Source organism: Vombatus ursinus, unplaced genomic scaffold (assembly GCF_900497805.2).
Source record: "Vombatus ursinus unplaced genomic scaffold, bare-nosed wombat genome assembly UNPS02014798.1, whole genome shotgun sequence".
Lineage (NCBI taxonomy): Eukaryota > Metazoa > Chordata > Mammalia > Diprotodontia > Vombatidae > Vombatus > Vombatus ursinus.
This window is the reverse complement of record NW_020954576.1, coordinates 53003686-53021438: the sequence shown is the minus strand read 5'-3', so window position 1 is coordinate 53021438 and position 17753 is coordinate 53003686. Positions and strand designations below refer to the sequence as shown.

Sequence of the window (17753 nt, the reverse complement as noted above, 5' to 3'; positions counted from 1 at the left end):
TTTCAGATTTCTGATGTTTAGCTGTGCAGGACAGGGAAATGGGGGTGTCTATAGCCTGCCAGGCTTTATATCCTGAAGCTCTGATCCCTGAGGCAGGTTACTGTGAAAAGAATCCTTTTGCCAGACGAATTAATAGTTTTTATAGGATCCAAAACTGTAATTTTTGCCCACCCAGCCTGTGTGAGCAAATGCAGTTGTTGAGGGGGTGAAAATAACTATGAGGAGAATGTAAACAAGGAAAGAAGCCTTCATAAGGAGCCCAAACCAATCACAATCTACTGATCTGTTTTAGCATCATCTGACAGATTTCTAAGTTCTCTATCTCTTGACATGTTTCTCACCCATGAGGTGGAAAGGCCCACTCCTGACGCCCAAGAATTTTTCTTTCTCTTCTCTGTGGTCAGCAGTGAGCATGCCTGTTAGTTTTTGTTTTTGTTTTTTGCTGAGGCAATCGGGATTAAGTGACTTGCCCAGAGTCACACAGCTAGTGAGTGTTATGTGTCTGAGACCATATTTGAACTCGAGTCCTCCTGACTCCAGGGCCAGTGCTCCATCCACTGCACCACCTAGCAGCTCCAGCAATGAGCATTTTTTTTTTTTTTGGTTCTGTTTTGTTTTTGGTTAGGCAGTAGGGTTAAGTGACTTGCCTAGGGTCACATAGCTAGTAAGTGTTATGTGTCTGAGCTCGGATTTGAACTCGGGTCCTCCTGAATCTAGGGCCGGTGCTCTATCCACTGTGCCACCTACCTGCCCTTAGCAATGAGCATTCTTAACCCCTCCCTTATTGATCATAACATTTTGAGGAAATAAAAGTAATTAGTTCAATCAGTCAGTAAGCATTTATTAAACCCTTGCTATGTGCCTGGCAGTGTGCTCCAAAATAGGTGTGGACTCATGATCTAGGCAGTAGTATTGAAACTACTTCATTTCCTCTGAAACTCTCACCATCATCATACATAAATCTTTCTTATTTTCTTAAAGTGCTTTTCTGTGTATGATGCTCTCCGGGAAATTTCAGATTGAATCTATTCTCCTATCAAAAGCAGTTTGACATAGTGGAAAGAACAGTGGATTCAGAACTAGCAGACCTAGGTTCAAATTAGAGCTCTGAAATGTACTATGTGTGTGACCATGGGCAAATCGCTTTATTTCAGTGAACCTTATTTATTAATTGTCTGTGCGAAAAGGAGAGCAGGGTCATCCCTTAACACTGCCTGCTTTAGAGGGTTGTCATGAGAAAAGTGTTTTGTAAACCTTAAACCTTGTATGAACTGTTGGATTTTTAGACAACTAGGCAGGAGGAGTTCTTAGTAAGTCAAATGTGAAATAGTCATATTTTTGTGGAGGAGAAGCCTAGATTTAAGGTGAGAAGTTGAGGGTGGGGAAGGACAATTTATTGCTCATTCCAGTTTAAAAAATATAAATTAAATTTAATTTTAAAATCCTGAACTTAGCAAATGTCAAATAAGATGATTATTTCTATGTACAAAATACAAAAGAAAAATAGAATTGCAGAAGCAACTGTGAATATGTACTACATACAGCTTGCTTATTCCTCCAGATATACAACATGTTATTTTTAGAGCTGTTCTACTTATCTGTGTTTTTTACTGACCTTCCTTCTGTTCTCTTCTGTGCATTTTAAAAATGTTTTAATGATTCTTTTTTTTCACGTTGGTAACACAGTATCTAGGGATGCTTCCCTCTACCTTGCAAAAAAAGACAAAACCTTTGTATTAAATATGCATATATTCATTCATAGTCAATTGAAACATATCCTCATACTGGTAATGTCCAAAAATATATGTCTCATTCTCCATCTTGAATTCATCACTTTACTTTCAGAAGGTAGATGGCATACATTATCACTATTCCACTGTAATCATGGTTGGTCGTTCCATTACTCAGAGTTCTTAAGTCTTTCATACTTGTTGTTGTTGGTTTTTTTTTTTACAATGTGGTTATTGTATAAACTGATGTCCAGATTTTACAGATCTCCCTATTTGTCTGAAAGTATATCTTTTGTCATTTCTTAAGGCACAAGAGTATTCCATTACATTCACATACCACAGTTTATTTGGCTGTTCCTCAGTTGATGGTCACCCCTTTAGTTCCCATTTCCTTGCCACCACAAAAAAGAACTGCTAGAAATATATATATATGTATTTTTAAAGGCAATTGGGGTTAAATGACTTGCCCAGGGTCCCACAGCTAGTAAGTGTCAAGTGTTTGGTCTGAGGTCTGAACTCAGGTCCTCCTGACTCCAAGGCCAGAGCTCTATCCACCGTGCCACCTAGCTGCCCCTAGAAATATTTTTGTATACCGAAGCCGTTTTCTTCTTTGGAAGAAAACTCACGCTCCATAAATATTTGCTTAAAAAAAAATTTCTCTAGCAAAGGTCATACTTCTTCTCAAGAATCATCATTGGCTTCTTATTTATTGCCTTTAAGATAAACTATAGGGGGCATCTAGATGGCGCAGTGAATGGAGCACCAGCCCTGGGTTAGAGAGGACCTGAGTTCAAATCTGGCCTCAGACGCTTGACACTTACTAGCTGTGTGACACTGGGCAAATCACTTCACCCCATTGCCTCACCAAAAAAACAAACAAACAAACAAAAAGATAAAATATAGATTCCTCAGTTTGGCATTTAAAGTCCTTCACTATCAAATATCTCTAATAAAAGTCTGATATGGGGCAGCTAGGTGGTGCAGTGGATAGAGCTCCAGCCTTGGAGTCAGGAGGACCTGAGTTCAACTATGGCCTCAGACCAAACACTTGACACTTACTAGCTGTGTGACCCTGGGCAAGTCACTTAACCCCAATTGCCTCACAAAAAAAGAAAAAAAAAGTCTGATATTCAAGAAATGTATAGGGATCTAACACAAGTGTGTGTGTGTGTGTGTGTGTGTGTGTGTGTGTGTGTGTGTGTGTATACACGTGGGTCCCCAGTGGATAGGTGGTTAAAGAATATAAACGAAAATAATTTCAGACTTTTAACCATATGAAAAATTTGTTTCAGATCAGTAAAAATAAGAGAAATATAAATCAAGGCAACTCTTCTCCAGCAAATTTGCAAAGGTTAAAAAAAAAGGTGGGAATATGTTCAAAGGACTGTGGAAGGACAGACATACAAATACACTGTTGATAGAGCTCTAAATTGGTCTAACCTTTCTGGAAAACAAGTTGTAATTATGCTAGGAAAGTGACTCAAGTGGCTATATATACCAAGATCAAAGATAGAAAGATCCCAAACTAATATATTTATAATAGCACTTTTTGTAATAACAAAGAACTGGAAACAAAATAGTTGCCCATTCACTGGGGGAATGGCTAAACAAATTTTGGTATGTGCATGTGATAAACAGGCTTAGATTAATCCAATTACAGATGCCACATTATAAGAAACATTGAATATGAAGGAAATATAGAAGTGATGAACTAACACAAAGTGAGATAATCAGAATCAGGTAAACAATATACAGATACTACAACAGTGGAAGATGGGAAGAACCACCACCACAAAAGTCAGAACTGAATGCTGATGAGCCTCAAAGAAGAGATGAGAATATATCTTTCTCCTTTGCTAAAGTGGAGGATAATCAATATAGAGCAGTACTTATAATATTGAACCCTGTTTTGGGTGTATCTAGAGGCTCTGTCCTCGAATTTCTTTTCTCTCTTTAACTCTCTCACTTGTTGGCCTCATCAACTCCCATGGGTTAAATTATCATCTCTGTATAGACTCCTCCTCATTTTATATATCCAGTTCCAGAATCTGTCATGGGCTCTAGTCCCACATCATCAGCTGCCTTTTGTACATTTTATTTTATTGGTTGATTTAGGATGTTTATTGGCAAATAATGACAGGGAAAATGTGAACTGCAGCCTGTAGTGACACCTGATCCCAAGAATTCCCAAACCCCAAGTACAGTTTGGCATGCCACAGCACATTAACTTCAGAAATAAGGAAGTGAAATTCCTTGCAAGAGTGTTCCTTTGGGTAGCTGGTAGATTTTATAGAAGGATCTGGTGAGGGCCACTGGCTGCTGCCTGGTGTAAGATGGAGTGACCTCTAATGATAACAACTACTGTTGATAAAAATGGCCAAAGAACTGTCATGAGTATGGACTTCAGTAATAAATCCTTGAAGTCTAGAGAACCAGTAGGCTCACTTTCCAACCTCAATCCTCTGTTCCAAATTGAGGAAAACTGGGCAGTCAAGCTGTCAAAGTCTCAACAGACGTTAGTCCAGGGTAAGGAAGTCAGCAGTAACCTCTCGACTGAGTTGCATTTAATCCAACTCTGTTGTCTTTTAGTCTACTCTTTCATTTGTTATTGTGGTCATTATTCATAATTTTCTTTTGGTTCACTTTGCTTTCTATCAGTTCATAAAAGACTTGCCATATTTTCTATCACTTTTTTATGGTGCAGTGTTACTCAGGTACCACATTCATATACTATTCATATTTCATCCATAATCATATACTACAATTTTTTCAGCATTTCCCAATATATGGGCACCCCACTTGATTGGTACTTTTTTGCTACCACAAAGAATTCCAGCCTATCTTTCCAAACTTACTTTATATTTCTCCTTCCTATACTCTGTGTTTCAGCCAGATAACTTGCAGTTTCCTGAAGTCTGCATTCCAGTTCTCACCTATGTGCCTTTGCATGGGCTGTCTCACATTTCTGGAGTGTATTCCCTCCTCATCTCCACCTTTTACAATCCTTACCTTCCTTTAAGGTTCGACTTGGGTTGGTAACTCCTTGGTGAAGTGTTCTTTCCCTTTTCAAATTATCTTATATTTATTTAGCTGTATAAATATTGTGAAATCCCTCTACTAGTAGAGTATAATTTATGTGGGGTCAGGGACTGTTTTTTATTTTGTCTTATTTCCAGCATTTAGCGTAGTACCTTGAAATAATAGGTGCTTAATAAATGGCTTGGCAGATTATGTTGAATACTAATAGTTGGGGCTTCTGGAGAGATTACTCTTAGTAACATGGTTTATAAATTAATCTGTGGCAAAGAATTGGAAATTGAGAGGATGCCCATCAATTGGGGAATGACTGAATAAGTTGTGGTATGTGAATGTGGTGGAATACTGTTGTGCTATAAGAAATGATGAACAGGCATGACTTCAGAAAAACCTGGAAAGACTTGTGTGGTCTGATGCTGAATGAAGTGAGCAAATCCAAGAGAACATTGTACACAATAACAGCCACTTTGTGTGATGGCTAATGTTGATAAACTTAACCCTTCCCAGCAATACAAGGATCTAAGACATCTCCAGAGGCCTCATGATGGAAAATGCTATCCACATCCAAAGAAAGAACTATGGAAGTTGAATTGCTATTTTTTTTCTCTTCTGTTGGGTTTTGTTTCCTCTTTCTGATGGTTCCTCCTATTCATTTTAATTTTTACTTACAACATCACTAGTGTGAAAATATGTTTAATATGAATGTAAATGTATAGCCTATATCAGATTGTGTGCCATCTCGGGGAGGGTGGTAGGGAGGAAGGGGGAGAAAAATTTTAAACTTAAATGCATGTGGAAGTGATTATTGATAAATCAAAAGAAATGAATAAAAAAAAGAAATTAATCTGAACATCATTTGAGGAGGAATTTCTGTGAGTAGTACTAGAATGAACTCATGGATGATGTGGGAGTGGTTAATCACCACTTGGTGGGGCATTTCTTTTAGCTATGAGGAGATGGAAGAGAGGGAAGAAGTCAGTGACCTTATTTTCCAATTCCCTTTCTGACCTCAGGACCTTTAGGTCTTGGGCCAGGCAGAACACTCAGGAAGTAGATTACAAGAGATTTCCATGGATAATGGAAGACAGGCTGGAATGGTGTAGTTGCAAACTGACAAGTTAATTGCTTACTTGCTTAATATAACCAAGCTGTTTATAAGCTTCTAAGCACACAGCTGAGTTTGAAAAAAAATTATTTTTGCTTTCAACACGTATTAAACGTCTCTTACGTTGAGCCCCTTACTTAAGGAAACTTCTTTAGGGAAAAAAAGGGTGTTCTCAAGTTAATGGAAAGGAAAGAAAAGAAATGCATTCCTAGTATACATATAAGAAAGCTGATTACCCCTTGTCATCTCATCTACCATTTCATTCTTCTAGTCTTGGCTGGATGAGGGATTAAGGGGCTTGTAATTCAGGCACAGGAATATTAGTCTAGAAAGTCTTCTTTGGGAGGGGAGTATGGAGCTGGATCAGAAAAAAAGGGAACAGGGATATGGTTGAGGTGAGTAAAGAGGGAAAATCAGCCCTGTTTATAGAATGTGCCAAAATCTCGTAGAAAAACTTGATAGTTGGAAGAAGCAGGGTTGGGACACACTGTTGTTGGAACAACAAAAAATGAGGTTGCTTAACGTTGGACTTTTTATTGTTGATAATAGTAATTATGAACTGAGAATACAAAGTCTCACTTGTCCTGTTTCTCTCCTGGCTTGCTAGGGATCTGGTGAAGGGACAGGTTTATCAGCTTTGCTTCCCCAACCCAAAAACCTGACCACAAAAGAGACTAACCGATTGCTCCTGCCCTACGCTTTCTCCCGAAAACCCACTGATGGCTCTGCTGACACCAAGCTCTCCAAACCAGCCTCCAAGACCAAATCTGCTTCCACTTCTTCCTCTTCCCCAGTTGTGGGTGCCACCACTACTACCCCATCGCCCTCAGCCATCAAAGCAGCTGCCAAGAGTGCTGCCCTACAGGTGACGAAGCAGATCACACAAGAGGAAGATGACAGTGATGAGGAAGTAGCCCCTGAGAACTTCTTCTCCCTGCCGGACAAGGCTGAGCCTCCTGGAGCTGAGCCATACCCTTACCCTGTCGCTGCTGCTTCTGACGAGCCACCCCCAGGCACAGAGCCAGATCCCACCTTTCAGAACGATGCAGCCAATGCTCCCCTTGAATTCAAGATGGTGGCTGGCTCAAGTGGGGCTCCCTGGGTGCCTAAGCCTGGGGAGGACTACAGCAGTCAGCCCTACAACCAGTTCTCTACATATGGTGACACTAATGCCACTGGCATTTACTATCAGGTAGGTGAAAAGTGTAAAGGAATTCACCTGAGACAGTTATGTAGAATGTTAGAGATAAGAGGCTGTATTCAAGTTCCTGCTTTGATGTATTGTGTTACTTTGGCTAAATTAAACCTTTTTGAAATGTTTTACTGTATTTATCAGACCATAATAAGTGTAACAAAAAACATTTGGAGTAACATTGGCTAAAATTTGCTCCATGTCTTAAAGTCTCATAAGTAGTAAGTATCATGTATTGAGCATTTCCAGTACTTTAGAAGCAAAGCTCAATACTAACACCTTGGGTTAGCTCTAGAGCCAGACAAAGATAGATTCCTTGCTTTTTTATAGTTCCCAGACAAGTAACGGAGACAGATTCACTTCTAAAATGTGGACAAATAAAGGTAAATAGGCAGAACTCCAGACATCGTACAGGAGTGGAAGTCAGCCTTTCTGGGGACAATGGGAAGTTAGTGCATAAAAGTGAGGTTGGAGAGGAAGGCAGGCAGCATGGTATGCTGAGATTTAGGAATGGCCTATGTTAATTGTGCTTGGTTTCTGGATGGTTTCTGAGAAGAGTAATGCTCTGTTGGGGGAAATCAGGAATTATTTTTCAAGATATACCAAAGTTTTGAAAAGATATTTCCATTTCAGTTAAACTTTTAATTTTTAAACCTTGGGTGCAGCATATAACGTGATGAGTACAATAGTCATACCATTCACTCTTTTTCCAAGAATGTTAAGAAAAATGAGATTATAGGTATGAAAATATTTTTATCTCTTTAGCAAAAAGTTAAGTCCAAAGTAATAGAGGGTTATGCCAAACTGTGTAAAGGGTTGGGTATTCCAAAAAAGTTAAGATAGTCCCTGCCCTCAAGGAGCTTACATACTAATAGGAAGAGACTCTATGTATAGGGGAATTGTCATGAAGTAGAATTTTGTATTCAAAATGTGTCTTTAGAATAGGGATAGGAACCCAGGCATGTGGTTTATTGGTATAGGTGACTTACAAGTGAGGAAACTCCCATAGAGAGCTGCCAGTAGGTGTTGGAGGTGGGACTTAAATCCAAATATCCTTGGTTTAGAGGTGGGCTCTTTATTATGCCAACAGCCTTTCATTAATGGATTTTTTTTTTTAAATGTACTAGGGAAGCTTGCTATTAAAAGTCACTATATTGTAGATGCTTTTGTAAAGTGAAGAATCACCTACCAATTTTGTCTCTTGTATATATCTTTATTTTCACTTTTTAAAATTTGCTTATAATGATGTGCATTTCTACATTACTGAGCCTCATTTTCTATTCAACTCTTGGTTTAAAATGGACCATTTGTCCAGGAAACATATAGATGAGGAATGGAGTAGGAGTTAAGAAGCTTCAGGGGCAGGAGAGAGCCCCTTATGAGGACCGTGACTGTCCAGCTTGGCCAGGCCAGAAAAGTTCCTTTCTCTTTTCTTTTTTGTAGGATATCTCCAATCTGTTATGCATTTGTGGAAGGGGGAACCACTGAATTACCCAACTCTTTGACTTGTGAGAGTGGCCATATGGCTGGGCCAGAATTCAAATTGTATTTGTAATGCTTAGTAGGGTAGCTATATGATACAGTGGATAGAGTATAGGGCCTGGAGTCAAGAGGATTCATCTTGAGCTTAAGTCCAGCCTCAGACACTAACTGCGCAACTTTGGGCAAGTCACTTAACCCTGTTTGCCTCAGTTTCTTTATCTGTAAAACAAGCTGGAGAAGGAAATGGCAAGCCACTCCAGTATCTCTAAGAAAACCCCAAATGGAATCCTAAAGAGTTGGAGAGGACTGAAATGACTGAACAACAAAAACTGTTAATAGCTGGTTAGTCATAGGCAAGTCATTAAATCTCTCCAAACCTCAGGCAACTGCAAGACTAATCTGCTAAAATACAGACTGGTTTTGATTTGTGGTAGTGGAAGGAATTTTCATGCCTAAGTCATAGATTCTTGACTTATCAATTCTGAACAACCGGAGTATTGGTTTGTCTTGTAAATATTGGTTTGCTTTATGTCTGAGGCACCCTCTTCTATCATTCTCTTGTCCCAAGACAACACAGAGAGAAGAAAAAGGATGAGTATTGGATTACTCTGTGCTTGTTAGAGTGAAAGGTTCTCTGGGCATGTTTTCCAACTCTTGATCTTTGACTTCTTCAGTCTAGTGAGTCATCTCATAAGGAACAGAACTGAGGAAACAGTAATATAGAGGGCCAGGAAAGACCTAAGTCCTATTGTGACTGTTGAACTACTCTCAGTAATATTTGAAAGGTAATGAGAACAGGAAAGCTACTGCAGGTCTGGAGAAAGGCAAGTGTCCCAATTTAAGAAAAAGGAAGATTTAGTCTGCTAATTCTGGGCCAGTGAACTTAACTTCAGTTCCTTGTAAAATTCAGGAATGAATTATTAAAGATATGTGTAGAATACATCTAGAAAAAGAAATAATTACAAAAGCCACTGTGACTTCACCAAGGATAGGTCATGTTGGACTAGCCTTAGTTCTTTTTTTTGACAGTTACTAAATGGAGAATGCTATAGGTAGAGTAACTTAGATTTCTAACAAAGCTTGTGCTATTCTTATGTAAAAGATGAAGAGGTAGAAGCCAAATAAAAGTATAATTCGGTAGATATGGAATTTATTGAAGGCTACACTCAAAAGACTAGTCCTCAATGATTTCATGTCAACTTGGCAGATGGTCTTCTCCAGTGGAAGATCCTAGGGATCTTTGGCCTGTGCTGTTAACATTTGTGTCAGAATTGCATAAAAGCATAGATTAATCAGTCAGTAAGCATGTAGTAAATATCTACTATGTCATGGTCACTGTGCTAGGTACTAGGGATGCAAATACAGAAGGGAGATGTTATGCTTACCAGATTTTCAGATGACACAGCACTGGTATAGGTAATGCCCTGGATGACAGGATCCGAAAAGATAAGCTAGAAATTTTGGCTGAATTAAACAAGATGACATTCAGTAGGGATGAATGTAAAGTCTTCTATTTGAGTTCAAGAATTAACTTCATAAATACTAGATATCAAAAACATAGTTAACAGTTTGTCATGAAAAAAGATCTGGGGGTTTTAATGAGTTTCAGACTCAATATGAGTTGGACAGCATGCTATGGCAACCAGAAAAGCAGATGTGATCTGGGGTTATGTTAGTAAAGGCATAGCGTCCAGGACTAGGGAGGGGATATATAGTCCCACTGTACTCTACCTGGTCAGGCCACAACTATAGTTCATTTCTAGGGGCTACAATTTAAGAAGGATGTTGAAAGTCAGAAAATATTTAGGGAGGGCAACAGATGGAGTTCATTGCATGTGAGAATCACTTAAAGGAACTACCATTGTTTACAAGTTTGAAGAAGAGAAGGCTCAGGGAGAACATGATAGCTGTTTTCAAGTATTTGAAGGGCTGCCATGTAGAAGAGGGATTAAAATGCTTTGGTTTGGATTCAGAGGACAGAACTAAGAACAATGGATGGAAGTTATAAAGAGGCAGATTTAGGTTTAATGTAAAGAAACACTTGTTAACTTTACAACTTTCAGTAAGTAGAATGGGCTACCTCAGGAGGTAGTGAGTTCCCTGTTCTTTTTGGATGTCTTCCAGTAGAGGCTAGGTGATCACTTGTCAGGTGTTGCATAGTAGGGATTAATTTCTGGGCATGGGTTGAACTAGATAGCCTCTAAAGTCCCTTCCAGTTCTAAAAAGCCTTGATATTTATCTGATAACATTTTGCTAAAGGTATATTTCTCAGGAGCTTAGTGTTAATGAGTACTTCTGAAAGGAATGTGAGCATAGTATAGTGGGAAAAGCCCTGGATTTGGATTTAGAAGACCTCTCTTCAAATCCTTGCTCTGTTACTATCTGTGTGACATTGAATAAAACACTTGACCATGCTATAACTCTGTTTCTTCACTTGTAAAATGATGAGGTTGGCTGTATCAGGTGTCAGACACACAGCCTACAACAGTGAGTAAAGCCAAAAATGCAATAAAACATAAATAATGTTAATATGTGGTTTTCTGAATCAATTTGTGGCCAGCAGGGATCCTTATATATAGTTTAGTCATCCTCCTCACCCCCTTTTTCTATTTGAGTTTGACATCACTGGTCTGGATAACCTTTGAGTTCCTATCAGCTTGACATCCTATGAAAATGTGGTTAAGAACAAGATAATCTAGTCTTTAATTCCCTATCCTTAAAATTTATTGGTTCCTTTGTATAGAGATCTAAAAGAATATAGTGAATTTGTTATAAAACAAGTTGTTTGCAAGATGTTGGTATTTACTGCCTTTATATTTTCTCTCTTCCCCTTGAAAAGCCTTGTACACCCTCCCTTTGTACACACCTTTTCTGTCTTTGACTTTCCCATAGTACTTTGTTGCAGTCTCTCCTTCCCATGTATCACTTTCTGCCTTGCATTGTAGTTATTTGTATATGTTTTATCTCTCCCTCTCACTCAATTAGATTGTAAGCTCTTTGTGAAGGTAAAGGTTGATATCTTATTTCATCTTTGTATCCAAATGCTTGGTACAGTGCCTTTCACATATTATGTGCTTAATAAATGTTTGAATTAAATTGCATTTATTCTGGCTTTAGGATTATTACAGTAGTGGCTACTACCCCGAGACTGATCCAGCCTTAGCTCCCCCCCAGGAGATTACCCCAGATGCCTCTTTCATTGATGATGAAGCGGTAAGTTAACCTACTACTTTGATTAATTTTGACTCAAGGACTCATCCCTGGGCTCAGAAAACAGATGCTAAGAAAGATTTGCGTTTCTTAGCCAATTTGTTTCACCGAAGCATCTTCTCCCAAGCTGTTTTTTAGGCCATTTGAAGTGCTGCTCCCTTCAGGAAGCCTTCCTTAATTCATGTGAAGGAAGCTAAGAACCCATACCTTGTGGTCTTCAAGTCCATATCTGGGGTATTTGGCATGGAGGCCTTCATAGTCCTGCCATTTCATACTTTCATTAAAAAGACCCATCAATTTATTGATATTTATTCTCTCTCCACTAATACATATGACAGGCCCCTCTATGCTTTTATAGTGGACATTCACAAGCTACTATAGCTAAAAAAAAAAAAATATCCATTAGCGACCATGAATCGGTAAGCACTTTGCCAAACTATTACTTGGGTTAAGGCACAGAGTCCATCCTGTGCTGCTTAGTACAAGGTTTCTCAAACAAGGAAATTATGACCCTCTGGGCATAGTTGTGAAATTTCTGGGACTGTGGAAACTAAAGTTGCTTCTTTGCGTAGAAGTTCTTTTAAAATTCTCTTCTCTCCCTTTTATCTTTTTAAATCTAAAGTTCCTCTATTTACTCCATTGAATTATGTGCTCACCCTTTCCAATGTTACCATCATGATTATATTTGTTATGGTTATGATTATATCCAAATAATTCCCTTCTCAAAAGCAGGCAGAGATTATCTTAGTGGCCTCATTGGTGATTAGACTATATTTGGATCCAGCTGAGGTTTTTGGTAATTTAGGCTGTTTGTCTGCCTTCGTGCCCCAAATGGGTAACTTGTGTTTATGTATATAACAAGTATTTTTCCAGCAACAAATAGCAGTTATTAGAACCATAGTTAAGTTTCCTGAGATCCTTTGCCTAGTCTCTCTCTCTCTTTTTTTTTTTTAAAGGCAATTGAGGTTAAGTGACTTGCCCAGGGTCACACAGCTAGTTGCCTAGTCTCTTTTGCAAAGGTCTTCTCTCATAACCCTTAATCAACTTCAGTATCTCTTCTTTTTCTCCTGTATACTTTTTATGTGTGGTAACCTGGCTTAGTAAGACTAAGCGAGTAAGAAAAAAACTAGACAAAATTGTGGAGAAACAATCTTCATTGGAGAAATCCTGAAAATGTTCTGTCAAGTGTGTTTAGATTAAATATAAATTGGATGTAATTAACCCTGTGCAGACTTTCACATATTTGCATCTAACTCTCAGCTATCCTTGCACTGGATCTAGGAGGACTTCCTGAAGTAGGTAGCACTTCAGATGAAATTGATATTATATGGAGGTGCCATTTAGGGTAAAACTCACTGAGAATCCAAGTGGTCCAAATTATCCTGCATCCCACCCTTTGTCTCGCTCTCCTTTACAGACTACTTGTGACATTTCTGATTTATATTCTTTCCTAGTTCAAGAGGCTTCAGGGCAAGAGGAACCGAGGAAGGGAAGAGATTAACTTTGTGGAGATCAAAGGGGATGACCAGCTTAGTGGGGCCCAGCAGTGGATGACCAAGTCCTTGACAGAAGAAAAAACCATGAAGTCATTCAGCAAGGTAGAATGAGAGGGGCTGGTGGGTAGCTTTAATAGCTGTTGGAAACAGCTAGTCTTCTCCTTCCCTCTAACTCCCATGGGGAAAAAAAAAAAGGAAAAGCAAACCCATGTGTAACAAGTATGCATTGTTAATTAGAGTACATTGGCCAAGTCCAAAAATGTGTCTCATTCTACATCTTGTTTGAGTTGATCACCTTTCTGTCAGAGGTGGGTAGCATGCTTCATGGTGGGTATTCAGGAAAAGATCTTAACTGGTAATCACATTGATCAGAGTTTTTAAGTTCTTCAAAGTTGTTTTTCTTTATATTGTTGTATAAATTGTTCTTACTCTGCTTATTTCACTATGCATCAGTTTATTTAAATTGTCCCAGGTTTCTCCAAAATCATCCTTTTCATAACTTCATATAGCACAGTACTATTCCATTACATTCATATACCACAATTTGTTTAGCCCTTCCCCAATTTATGGACACTCCCATAGTTTCTGATTCTTTGCTACTACAAAATGAACTTTTTTTTGTACATATGGGTGCGTATGGATGGTTTCCCTCTTTCTTTGATGTCTTTGGCATGTTGGAAACCGTTTCAGAAATGTTTCCTTTTCCCAGGTGTTCCCTTGTTGTTTTCACAGAACTTTTATTAGGCAACTATTTACCTTTAGTACTATAGAAAGAACTGTGAAAAGAACTATAATAATGATAGTGCGTATTAAATATTTGAACTCATATTCAAATGCAATCTGTTGTTGATAGGAGAGCAGTATTTCCCAACCTAGGTCCTGGCTGTAGGAAGATGTTATAGAGTTTCCATTCCTCCCCAAATATCCCTCAGCCCACACTCAAATCCTTCTTTCTACCCTGTTGAGTTAGAATCTAATGCAGAGCTCACTTTAGATGTGGTCACAGTAGTTAAGTTGCTGAGTTCTATATACATTTGCCTTTTCTACTGTCCTTTTCTTCCTCTCTGCTCCATTTTTGGAGCAAGGTTTGGGTTGTCCTTGCCTTCTTTCCATCAACATAGCCATGTCTGTGCCAATTTTCATCAGTGGGAGTAGGAATGATTCCTGTACCCCACAATATGCAGCATCAGATTTAGACATTTATGATCTAACATGGAAAGGGAAAAATATTGGAAGCCCTGCATTAGCCCAGCAGTGATGAGATCAAGGCCATAAAAATGTTGTTTCCCTCTAGTTTGTGTTGATTCTGTTCCATGGGCACAGTTGTTCAGTAAACATTTATTAAGTACCTACTGTGTCCCAGGTTCTAGGATTACAAAGAAAGGCAGAAGACCGTCTCTGCTTTCAAGGATCTCACAATCTAATGGAGGGGACAACATGCAAACAAGTATGGATAAGCAAGCTATGTACACAGGATAAACTGGAAATAACAGGGAAGGCACAGATGTTCACTTTAGCCTTAGCCATTTGTTTTGCATCTGAATGCCCCAGGTCATATTAAGCAAGAGGGTGTAGTTAGAGCAGTATAAATCCACCATCATTTACTGAAAATGAAACAGAAAGGCACATCCACTGATGGTAGGTCAGTAGCATCATTCATATATATAAAGGACATTATTGTTTACAGTATCCAAAAGAAATAGCCAGCAGTTCCTGCCCTCAGTGAATTTATTGCTAAATCTGATTTTGTTATTGTTACATGAAGCTTCATTAGTAACCAGAAAGAACTCCCCCCCCCCACTACTAAAGAGGCCACTGTCTGTCTGCGAGAAATCTGGACATCTCCAGCAAGTGTGCTTAGTGAGCCTGAACCTTCTGCCGTGTGGTCTAATTTCCTTATTTTTTTTTAAATAAAACAGCTTTAGGCCTGGGTTTTCAGCTGATTTTCTTCCCAAGAGCTACAACCAAGTAATTTCTCAAATGTCTATTCTGAATTTTTTCTTGTTCTTGCCACCATCCCTGAATATCAGGGAACTTTTGAACAGGTCTGCCTTTCCAGACTAACAATTTCTTTCTTTCCCTTACAGAAGAAAGGTGAGCAGCCAACAGGCCAGCAGAGGCGAAAACACCAAATCACATATTTGATTCACCAGGTGAGCCAGGGCAAGGACTTCAGCCTCCCCACTCACTATAGCTTGGGGCACTATTTGAAGCCTGAGAGCCAGTTCTGAGGAGGGGAGTTGCCTGAAAGGTGGCCATCCTTACTCACTGGACTAATTCCCAGCTGTGCCACTAGGTGGCGATAGTCTCCTTTGGGATTGTCACCCCATTTGTAACCTCCAGAAGAAATATTATATATGTGTGTGCCTTATTTTAAGTAAGCCATTTTCTAAAAGGTTGCCTCATAGGATTTCTTAAACTAATTGACCCCTCCTCATAATTGATTTCCCAAAATTCAGTTTCTATCCAAATTTTCAGAAGCGTATCTAGTGCATAAAAAATGAATTATGCTTATATGATTAACACTCTAGTCACCTCAGGAGGAGAGTAAAGCAACAGCAGAGATAAATCTGATAAAGCAAGTAACATTAAATTTCTCTATGGTTTTGGGATGTCTTTGTTTTTGTTTTGAATGTGACTTTATAGCAACTCTTGAACATTTGAATACCTAAGAGTAGCTCATTTACACATCAGTTTTCCTGAAAACATCCCTTAAAGGGTAGTATAAGTATTTTTCAGTTTTATAAAAAAAAAAATTGAGGCATATTAAGGCTAAATAACTTGTCCAGAATGCGGTTAGACTTTGGATTTGAACGCTCCTAACTCCTCCAACTCTCTTTTAACTTGAGATCACAAATGAGGTAAAATGTACATAAAGTGCTTTGCAAACCTTGAATGCATTTTGTAAACGTCAGTCATTAATATTACACTAGGCTCTTTATTAGCATATCAGGCTTTATGCTAGGCACTGTAGGGGAGGCAGAGATGTTAGATATGATCTCCTCAAGTAAATTATCCATAGCAAATATTTTTAATTTTTCTTGTGGCATTTTCACTTTCTCCAATTCAGTGATCTTTTGGTGTAATCCTTGTCTCTAGTCTTATCACTATAACCATTAGGTAAAATAAGCTATTACAGAATTTCAGTGACCACATAATTTTTGGCTGACTGAGAATCCTATCTCTTAAAACAAAAACAAAATTCTGTCACTTGCTTCCAGGAAAAGTAAGAGGCTTTTTTTTTTTTTGGTGGGGGGCTGGGGGGGAAGGGTCTTCTTAGATGGGGTAGTGATGCTATTCCTTTCTAGAAGGAAGCAGGGAGCAGTTGAGCCAGGGGACAAGTGAGAAAAGTAAATAGCTACTCAACGTTGTTATGATTAATCATAATTCACATTTAGATAGCATTTTAAAGTTTACGTACCCCCCCCCCCCCCCAGTAAATCATTTCAACACCCCCACCCAAAAACATGGTATGACTTTCCCATCTACTTGGGTATGTAGAGATCTGGGCTTTGGATTGTTATCACAATGGGAAATTTTGGGATCAGGTATCTCCCAGGGGCAATAGGAAAAACTTTTAGTACACTAAATCTTTTCCTAAAATTTTCTCCCTGACTCTTTAGGCTAAGGAGCGAGAGTTGGAGCTGAAGAACACCTGGTCAGAGAACAAGCTCAGCCGTCGGCAGACCCAAGCCAAATATGGATTCTAGGCCTCTGGAACTGACTTCCTCAAGGATCCCATCTTCCCTTTTACCTAGTACCAGGTGGCCTGGCCTTGCCCTTCCCAGCTAACACCTTTGGGAGCCCCAGCAGCTCCAAGTCCAGGACCTTTTTCCCTAGGGCCCCAGCCATCACCTCCTTGAGAAGGAACACATTGGATTTCATTTTCTTAATAAAACTTAGAAAATGCAGCTTCCATATCTCTTGGGGCCAACAAAGACTCCAGAGTGACCCTTCCAGAGACAACTGTTGAATTCTAGGTTGGGAACTTGGCTCCCAAACAGGGTGAAATGACTGGTTGAATTCTGGATTTTGGTTTTTTTTTTTGTTTGTTTGTTTTTGTTTTTGTTTTTTAAACAAAAACAAAGATGTCTGTTGAAATAAAACATCCATCCTGACAGAATCTGCTTACCCTGCACCCTTCCTCTTCTGGTGTGGTTTCCTTTCTCTGAACCACACCTCTTTATTTGTTGTTCTTTGCCCCTAATTTGTAAAGTACTCTGTGATAACTTCCTGGGTTGCCTCCTTATTGCTTCTCTTTTGACCCTGCCACCTAAGGGGAATTTTTGGTGGCTGAGAGAAGATTCAAGGAGGGGTCATGGAGCATAGCTTCCTGCTTGCCATTCCAAACCCTGCAACCTGTGAGGTTTAAGGACCTGACCTTTAAGGGTTCGAATCCTGGGAGTAAGTGAGATGTTGGGCTCTCTGATGATTAAAATGAGCATCAATGGTTTTTAGTTTGGGGCAAATTTGAAAAACTGCTTGGGAGGCAGGGGGTTGGA

The 17753-nt window shown here is 39.1% G+C and overlaps 1 protein-coding gene across 1 annotated transcript in view; it reads left to right on the top strand.

Annotated features, from left to right (window-relative positions):
• Positions 1-17371, top strand: part of PRCC (proline rich mitotic checkpoint control factor) — a 33981-nt gene extending 16610 nt beyond the window's left edge. Inside the window, 5 exon segments of the mRNA XM_027870883.1 lie at positions 6479-7063; positions 11663-11758; positions 13210-13353; positions 15339-15404; positions 16875-17371. Coding sequence (XP_027726684.1) covers positions 6479-7063; positions 11663-11758; positions 13210-13353; positions 15339-15404; positions 16875-16961 — 978 coding nt within the window. The 3' untranslated portion in view covers positions 16962-17371.
• Positions 17372-17753: the final 382 nt, after the last annotated feature.